Below are 10492 nucleotides of genomic sequence, written 5' to 3'. Positions count from 1 at the left end.
TTTCTCCCTGGCTGAAACTTGCCCTTCTTAAAATTTGGAAACTTCCCTGTTTGTGACTGACCCTCACTTCCCTCAACTTTCCTTTTCTTGCTTTCCTTATCTTTCTGGAACATCTCACTCTCTGTCTCTGCGATCATAGCTTTCTGTACAACCCCGGCGTAGGTATCCAATTCAAAAATAGCTACCTTCCCCCTGATCCATGGCTTCAAGCCTTGCTGGAATCTCTTAGCTTTCTTTCTATCAGTATCAACATACGACGGCACATACCTTGACAATTCCTCAAACTTCCCTTCATAATCTGTTACCGACATATTCCCTTGCTTTAACTCTAAAAACTTCAGCTCCATTTGATCCTGAACAAACTGAGGAAAATACTTTTCTAAAAACAATTCCTTGAACCTTTCCCAAATAATAACATATGTGCCCTCCAATTTCTTCACCATTTCCCACCAATAGGTGGCCTCATTCTTCAGATAGTAACTTGCAAACTCAACCTTCTGTTCCTCTTTCACTTTCACTAAGGCAAATGCCTTTTCTATTTCCTTTAACCAAACATTTGCTTCAATTGGCTCTAAGGAACCCTTGAATTCTGGTGGGTTTATTGCCTAAAAAGTTTTGAAAGTTACCTGGGGATTGGTCTGTCTCTGCTATTGTTGTGCCAGGTGAACTGTTTGTTGGGCCAAGATTTGAAGAATCTGGGCTATTGCTGGGTCCATGGGTCCTGGGTTCACATTCTGGTTTATATCATTTTGATTGTTATTGTTGTTGTTGTTGGTTTCTTCATTCTGGGTGTTGGTGCGGGTATTTCTTTTGGGAGGCATTTTCTGTAAAGAATCAATCAATTTATTTAGCTTTTGAATCAAATATTTGCATAAAAGAAAAGTTTTGTAAAACAGGAATATAAACAGTTATGGAAAATGAAGAGCAGCGGGAAAATGAACAAATGCGGAGAAGGGCACATTCACAAGAAGAAGGCGAAACACAAGAAGTCTAATTCATAAAACGACATGCCGGAATCTGTCAAGAAGAAACTACAAGAGGTGAAAGACATGATACAAAGAATCCCAGGAGTACCAAAACCACTAGAGAAAGCCACGCCCATAAGCTATGCAGACTCCCCTTTTACTAAAGAGATAGCTCAAGTGGAGATCCCCAAACGCTTTACAATACCAAATATTAAGGCGTTTGATGGTTCAACTGATCCACAAGAACACGTCGCGTAATACAAGCAACGGATGTTTACTGTACCAATCACCATGGACCTTAACGAGCCATGCATGTGTAAGGGATTTGGTTCTACATTGATAGGACCTGCCTTACAGTGGTTCGTTAACTTGCAAAATGGTAGCATTGCGACATTCGCAGATCTGGTGGACGCCTTCAACCTGCAGTTTGCAAGTAGTCGACGCTTTGAAAAGACGATAAGTGATTTATACAAAATATATCAAAATTACCGAGAGCCATTAAGAGATTATCTCACAAGATTCAACAAAGAAAAGGTGACCATAATGAACCGTGACATTCCTACAGCCATAGAAGCATTTAGGAGAGGGCTAGATAAAGACTCTCCACTTTATGCTGAGTTAACAAAGTACCCATGCAAGATGATGGATGATGTACAGGCCAAGACCCTGGCACAGATACGTTTGGAAGAAGACAGGTGGGAAGATGAAGAGAAATATTACCATCCAAGCAGGAAAACCATTGTAAGAAAAAGAGACTACAAACTGGAATACAAACCATAGACTCGTGGTCTGCGAGATGAACATCACGCCAACATGTCTCAAGGAAGAGCAGACTGGAGGAAGGACCCCAACCTCCCACCTATGTACGACAGCTATGGCTTCAGAATGAGTCCAACAGTGTTAGTCAAAGAATTCGAGAAGCTGGGCAATGTTGTCAGATGGCCACCCAAAAGCCCAAGTCAAATTCTGATTCAAGGCTATGGTGTGAATTCCATGCAGACTATGGTCACAAGGCTAATGATTGTGTGGCACTAAGGAAAGAAATCGAAACATTGGTGAAAAAAGGCTATCTAACTGAATACATCTCGACCCACAAGAGCAATAATGTATGAAATGAAATGACGACATCAGGACTGCCACCTCCACCACCACATCACAAAGTAATCAATTTTATAGCAGGGGGCTCAGAAATGTGTGGGACTACATATTCTCAAGCTAAGAGGAAAGCTAGAGGAAGCATAATCCATGTCTCCAGAGCAGACATTTTACCAAGTGGCAGCCAAGTACTACAATTTGATGATTCAGGCATGGAACATTGGTGGATAATGGCAGCGTAGTGAACATCATGATGAGTGACACTTTGAAGCAAATGGGTTTAATAGATGTTGATGTTGAGAAGAAGTTCACAATGCTTGTGGGATTTAGTGGAGAGACAAAGAGAGCCATGGGGGAGATACATCTACCTACATATGCAGGAGGCATCAATTTGCAACAAAGGTTCCTGGTGATAGATGGTGGGTCGACTTACAATATTATTCTGGGAAGAGCTTAGATTCATGACATGAAAGCAATTCCGTCGACTTTGCATCAAGTAATCAAGTTTCCAACACCAAGGGGGATACAACAGATAAGAGGGGACCAGAATATGGCAAGAGAGTGCTACAAAACATGCTTAAAACCCACAGTATCGCATACAAGGAAAGAACTTCGTGATGTCGTCAAGAGCAGTCCTGAGAAGTTAACAGAGATAAATTTAACAACAGGAGACAAGAAGATTCTAGTGGGAGAGGACGTCTCACCCTAAATTGAAGCAAATCTTGTAGAATTCCTAACATCCCGCTTGGACGCATTCGCTTGGGAACATGAAGACATAACAGGATTTGATCCCAGCATCATCATACACAAGTTAAATGTGGATCCCAAGTACAACCCTGTCCAAGAAAAGAGGCGAAAATTTGCTCCAGAAAGGCACAATATTATCAATGAAGACGTCAACAGACTACTTTCAACAAGAATGATACGAGAAGTTGACTATCCATAATGGTTGGCTAATGTTGTCATCGTCCAAAAGAAAAATGGCAAGTGGAGAGTTTGTGTCGATTATACGGATCTGAACAAGGCTTGCCCAAGGGACCCGTACCCCTTACCACATATTGACACTATGGTGGACTCGACAGCAGGACATGAGTTGCTCACATTCTTAGACGCTTCAAGTGGGTTAAATCAGATACAAATGGACCCTCCTGACACTGAAAAGACTGCTTTCATAACAGAATGAGGAATTTATTGTTACTAGCCATGCCATTTAGCCTACGAAATAAAAGTGCGACGTTCCAACGATTAGTCAACAAGATGTTTAGAGAACAAATTGGGCACACGATGGAAATATACAAAGATGACATGGTGGTAAAATCAAAGAACGCATTTGATGATGTCAAAGATCTTGAAGAAGTTTTCGACATACTCAGAGCCTACAACATGAAGCTGAACCCTGCAAAATGAAATTTCGCAGTGTCTTCTGGGAAATTCTTAGGACACATGGTGACAAGAAAAGGAATAGAGGCCAGCCCAGAGCAGCTGAAAGCTGTCATAAATCTAACAAGTCTAAAGACACTAAAGGACGTCCAAAGGCTAACTGGAAGAATAGCCGCACTCAACAGATTCATATCAAGATCATCTGATAGATGCAGACTATTCTACGATGACTTTAGGAAAAATAAAGGATTTGAATGGGCAGAAAAACATGAAGTAGCATTTAACGAGCTGAAACAATACTTAATGTCATCACCACTATTGTCAAAACCAATCCCAGCTTAAACACTCTATGTGTACCTTTCAGTCACCAATCATGCAGTCAGTGGAGTATTGACGAGGGAAGAAATAAGTCTACAATTTCCAATCTACTACATTAGTAGAAGCTTGCTTGATGCAGAAACAAGATACTCCACTCTTGAAAAACTGGTCCTAGCACTGGCCATGATATCAGTCAAGCTACGCCACTACTTCGAATCACACAAAATCTATGTCAGAACCAATTATCCAATGAAGACTGTCCTAAGCAAGCCAGAGCTCACAGGACGGCTTGCTAAGTGGTCCATATGACTAAGTATGTATGACATGACCAATGAGTCAAGAATGGCCATCAAATCTCAATTCCTAGCTGATTTTGTGGCAGACTTTAGTCCAACCTTATTGAATCAAGCAGATGAGGAATTACGACATCTTGTACTAAAGACAGAAATGAAACCTTAGAGTCTGTACACAGATGGAGCTTCAAATCAGAATGGAACAGGTTTGGGACTTGTCTTAAAGTCGCCACAAGGGGATATCTTGGTATATTCAGTGTGTTGTGAGTTCAAGGCCACCAACAATGAGTCCGAGTACAAAGCACTAATAATTCGCTTAACAACTTCAATCGATCTGAAAATCACTCGCATTAGTATCAACTGTGATTCACTTCTAATTGTTAATCATGTCAAGGGGATTTATGAAGCCAAAGACGAGAAGATGAGCGCATACTTGGAGATTGTGAAACATCTACAAGGGAAATTTAATGACTTCACTATCCAGTAAATCCCTAGGGAATTAAATTCACAAGCTGACCCATTGGCTGGTTTGGGAGCAGTTTTTCACCATGAAAATCTATATTCAATACCATTCATCAACATCTTACACTCAGCAAGAGAAAAATGGGAAATGGAACGTGAAACCATGGAAATAGATTGTGACAGCATGATTAAAGATTGGAGGACAAAATATATAGACTATTTAACACTCGGTGTTCAACCAGAAGACAACAATGAAGCAAGATCGTTTAGGATGAAAGCATCCAAATTCACCATCTTTGATCATGTGTTGTTCAAAAAATCTTTTACAGGATTACTGCAGAGATGTTTGAACAAGACTGATGCTGAACATGTTCTCCGTGACATACATGACGGTGACTGTGGGAATCACTCGGGAGGAAGGAATCTATCATGCAAAGTCTTGAGAATGGGATATTACTGGTCGACGGTGAAGCGAGACGCTTTGGATTCTTTCAAAAAGTGTGATGCTTGCCAATAACATGCTCCACTTGTGCATGCACCTTTAGAGAATCTACACCCAACACTTCCATCCTGGCCATTCATGAGATGGGGAATGGCCATAGTTGGAAAGATTCCCCCAGCCCTAGGGCAAATGTTTTACATGTTGGCAGTAACAGACTACTTCTCAAAATAGATTGAGGCAGAAGCATTTCGACAAGTCAAGTCAAAAGAAGTTGTTTCCTTTATTAAAAGAAACATAATATGCAAGTTTGGTATCCCAGCAGAAATAGTTTGTCACAATGGGTCTCAGTTCATAAGCAATAAAATAGAAGCCTTCCACAAGAAAATGGACAAGCAAAATCAAGCAACAAGATAATCATGAACAACCTGAAGAAGAGACTCACGTTATGTAAAGGAAAGCGGGCTCAACAACTTCCATGGGTCTTGTGGTCAGATAGAACCACTCCAAAGACGTCTACGAGATAGACACCTTACAGTCTAGTATACGGAACCGAAGCAATCCTCCCTACATAGGTCATGACACCAACAACGAGATATGGATTGATGACAGAGGAGTTAAACTACAATGAACGCATACATGATTTGGACACGATTGATGAATTGCATGACAAAGCAAAGCTACGCTTGGCATCTTATCAACAAAGGGTAGCCAATAGTTACAATAAGAATATACGCATCAGGACCTTTACAATAGGAGATATGGTGCTAAGGAAGGCCTATCAGAATACGATAAACACGAATGCTGGGAAGTTTGCTACCTTATGGAAGGACCTTACTTGATTGATGATGTTGTGGGATGAGGAGCATATCGCTTGTCTACATTGGATGGTGTTCAAATACCTAGAAGCTGGAACACATACCTCCTCAAAAAATTTCACATGTAATTTATTTATCCATGTTCATCTACTACTTGGAATCTAGAATAGTCAAATAAGTCATTAGGACACATAGATTTAGTTGCTTCTCAAATTTCATTTGTAATCCGTTCAGCTTTGAATTTTTATTTAAATAAACACATGTGATGATATATGTCTCCAACTTGCACATTTTTGGCAAACAATGTTGAGCCTGTAATCAAAACTTTAAGGTGATAATGCTACGATTGATGTTTAACTACATAAATTACAAGGGGCTGATCACCCCACACTACAAATTCTATTACAATGTAAAAGTTAACACAATAAACAAGAGAAATCTTCTTGACATAAGTGTGTGTAACAAACACAAACATATCACGAAGATGCTTCAAGAAATATAATATTTCTTAGCAGTTTACTACAATGCATGCATCGACGATTTCATCTTAGCTGACGAAAACCCGAAGGGACCACAATTCATAGTTTTGAAAAAACAAAGAAACCACATAAATAAACAATGTGAAACTGAAATTTAAATAGTCTGAAACACAAAACAATCCATCGCTTAAAGAGCGATACGAAGTCTAACATAATCAGAACAACGTAAGAGAAAGTTCAAGACATAACTAAGGAGCAACAAAGGTAGAAAACAACTTCAGACATTCCCTGAGATGACAACAACTGCGGACTTAGTTGTGTCCTCCACGTGATCCACATCCTTTGGGGATTTGAGCATTTGTTCATCAGGAAATTCGGCTTGAAAAGCATCCTCAGGATAAGACTCATTGTAAATCTTGAGGGTATCTGCCACATCCCAAGATTTCCACTCACCTCGACCATACTCCAATATCATTTCAACACGGTTACGCATGTTTTGCTGTGTAGTAACCTTGGCAGCTTCTTCACGCATCTCGGATTCTAAGAACTGAACCTTTGTTGCAAAGTCATCAAATTCCTTTTGAATTTTTTTGGCCATCTTGAGATTCTCAGCAGCACGCTCAAGAGCAGCATGAAGCTTCACGGGACACTCCTTATGCTCCAATTCAATGTGGTTAAGCCTTTTTAATTCAATCTCTAAATTCTCTCGAGCAACCATAGTATTCTGAAGAGCCTACAAAAAAAATCATCATCGATGAGACCACTTGATAAAACAAGTCAGATAAGTAATAAGCAACAATGACAGGATGCCAACATGAAAAGCATGACCAGACGACTCATCAAGAACACGACTTAAGCTCTTGGTAGATTGAACCTCAAGAGTCTGAAGGAGCAACATGTCTCCGAGAAGGTGTCCGAAGGAGGAAGCTTTGGCATCAACATCATACTTGTACATGACAAGTGGCATGAAAGAGTCTAGTGCACCAAGAGTGGCGGAACTAGAAGGGTCAGTTTTGACTTTCTTAGATAGAGGGCTAAAGTTTGGACTTAGGATAATGGGGGCTTTAGAAGATTCTGTTTCAGACGGCTTGTCTTCACGGGCTCTTTTGAACAATTCCTTGCTAGTAATTAGCAGTGGCTTGATCACAAGTGGTTTAAATTCTATAATGAAAAAGAAAGGCTCAATATATGATAAGAGGATTGTAGAAAAGCACATGGACAGAAATAAATACATCAAAAAATGGAGCACGGGACGTATACCTTTGGCGTAAATACGCCTATAACTCATTTCAATGTTTTTTCCTTCATCTTTGTGACTTTCACGGGATTCTGAGGATAGTCTCAAGACAGATGTTGTCGGATTAATGAAAGGTTTGATTGTAAGCCGACTCCTGGTGCGACTAGCGGCACTCTTCGGAATAGCTTTTTCACCATCTTCCACCTCAACTCTCCCTTTAGACTTCTTCATCTTCAGAATAAAGTCGTCAACATCAACAAGTCCAGCATTGCGGATTGGTCTATGAACACAGTTCGGCCACAATCTTTCAGCAATAGGCACACCAAGAATCTTCTTGATGACATCCTTGGTCTCGACATTTCTCTCATCAAAAGTATAGTCAGGGTCTGCACAATGTGGATTCGATAAATTAATAAAAAGAAGATCGATGGACAATAAGATGCATGTAAAAGTTATGACCATGACTGACCACAAGATAACAACATTACGGCGAAATGTTTGCATGTAAAAAAAAGGGGGTGAGAAACAAAAATGAAAGAGAAAAACACTTTTGGTATTCCAGTTATCGAGAAGATTATCAGCCTCTTCCCCTAAGGATGCCTTTTCAACAAAAAATAATCGAGCTTCCAGCCTCGATCATTTACATTGTCATTATTCAAGACGAGAGGGTCGCCCTTCAAATCATTGGAAAAATAGTAACGGCAGCCATTATATTTCTTAAGCCCATATGCATACTTAACAACATTCACATCAATTTTAAGATGATGCTTGGCTCCAATGGCCTCCAAACACGCCAGGGTCCTCCATGCAGAAGGCATGAGTTGACCAGGGGCAATCTCCAAGGCAATGAGAACATCGGCAACAAGCTTAGGAAAGGGGAACACCATCCCGATTTCGAAGGGGTAGTAGTAAAAACAGATCCAATCTTTCCTATGCCAGACCGCAAGTTCAGTCGAACTGGGTATAACAAAACAACATCACGACGAAAAAGGAGCTTAGCTTCTTCAAGTTTTTCTTTCTTTAAGCCAATGGGTTTGTTGTCATAAGGCTCAAGAACATCGGTCGGAACCCATTCAGATGCAGCAAGAGGAAGGTCTTCGAAATCGGCATTACGAGAAGAGGAGGACTTAGTGTTTTTCTTCGCCATGGATGAGTAAGAAGGTAAGAAATTTTTTAGAAGAAGATGATCGAAGTATGTGAAGAGAGAAATGATGGGAAGAGATATGAAAAGATTTACATGCAATGGAAATGATAAAGCAAAAAAGTTAAGAGATGAGTATGGGAAAGGAGAAGTTGCGGGAACCGAAAAGTCTTTACGTCAGCTTTGAGGAAACCATGTAAGAGACATGAACAAGTGAAAGACTGAAAGATTTTACAAATTTTATTGAAATAAAGATTAGTAAAATCAGGGGCTAATGATTGGGCTTAGAATTAAGTTGGACATTATTACATGGACATGCCCAATGATGAAGTAAACAAGAAGAAGAGAAGTGGGCTTAACATTTGGGAAGTAGAAGCCCAACATATTAAGTCAATGCTGAGTTATTTGAGGATTACTCTCAGCAACAGAATTTCAAAATGAGAAAGGAACGAAATTGATGAGTGGGAGGAGAAAAAGGAGGGAAAGTTAGAAGGTGATAAGAATCAAATGAGCCTATAAATTCAAGGGAAAATAGAGAGGAAGGGACAGCCAAAAATATTAAAAACAAACACTTAGACTATTATTTGATGTATACTTTCTCATTATAACACATTATTATTATAGTGAATTTTCTTTGGCTTGGGCACAAACCCAACCCGCGGTTTTTATTCCTGACAGGGATTTTCCGCGTCAACAAAATCTTCTAGTCTTTATTTATTATTTACTTATTACGTAATATTGAACCAGTATTTAGCATTTAACCCAACAAAAAAAAACCCCAAAATATATTTCCCTCTTTCTTCATTTCCATTTCTTATGTGTTTTTTGAACAAACTTTTGTTAAAACTTAAAACTATATAATAAGTATCCCATTTTTCTTGTATATATGTATGTAGATTGACATGGAATGCCACTTGTATTTGTTTTTACATGACCTCCATAACAAGAAATATCCCTTTCAGAATTATATGTCAATGTTAAAAAAAAGAATTGAGTTATATTTGTAATAACTTTTTTGTTCCTCATAAATAATCAAATACATGATATACTAAAAAAATGAAAATATATAGCTAATAAGCCCATATATTATTTATATTTTATCTTCATATTTGTTTAATTATACTATTAATTTTTTTATGTTTATGTGTGACCTTTCTTCAGAGACATATGCAGAGGAATTTTATTTTTCTTGCTATTGCAACAAGTTCCACAAACAATGAAGAAAATGCTCCAAGTCCCTTATGTTTCTCCTCTTCATCAAACTACTAGTGTAAGCTTTCTTTGCTCTTCTTTAAATTTTACTATGTAAATATATAAAATAAATATATATGCACATAGTACAAGTGAAGCCCTCATCACTATTTAACTTTATATTAAGTGACACATGGTTAAAAATGAGATTTCTTACTTGATAAAGATGTAGGCTCTCTTTATGACAAATTATAGTGCTGTAAAAATTTATATATCAATACAAGAACAGGTAGGCTCACCATTTTCATCCTGACTAGAACCTTCTATTGATGTAATAGATCAGTAACTATTCAAAAAGTATGTAGTTATGATTTTTTTTGAATCCAGTAGTAATCACTACTTAACTTTATATTAGGCGATACATGGTTGAAAATAAGATTTCTTACTTATAAAGATGTAGGCTCTGTTTGGGACAAATTATAGTTTTATAAAAACTTATATATCAATACATGAACAGGTATGCTCACCATTTTCAGGCTCATAGTCTTAGTAGTGGAATTGGTGGTGAAGTTCGTGCTAACTTAAGCAGTGTCATTGGTGCTAACTTTAATAATGGTATCAACGGTGGTAGCATTGGTGGTATATTGGATAGTCTTAGTAGTGACATTGGGCGT

At 38.6% G+C, this 10492-nt stretch overlaps 1 protein-coding gene across 1 annotated transcript; it reads left to right on the top strand.

Annotated features, from left to right (window-relative positions):
• Positions 1-1256: 1256 nt before the first annotated feature.
• Positions 1257-1745, top strand: LOC141666126 (uncharacterized). The gene has a single exon (XM_074472123.1). It carries the CDS (start codon positions 1257-1259, stop codon positions 1743-1745), a length of 489 nt encoding a protein of 162 aa, XP_074328224.1.
• Positions 1746-10492: the final 8747 nt, after the last annotated feature.

This window comes from Apium graveolens, chromosome 6 (genome assembly GCF_009905375.1).
Source record: "Apium graveolens cultivar Ventura chromosome 6, ASM990537v1, whole genome shotgun sequence".
Taxonomy (NCBI): Eukaryota; Viridiplantae; Streptophyta; class Magnoliopsida; order Apiales; family Apiaceae; genus Apium; species Apium graveolens.
This window is presented reverse-complemented; position numbering and strand designations above follow the sequence as displayed.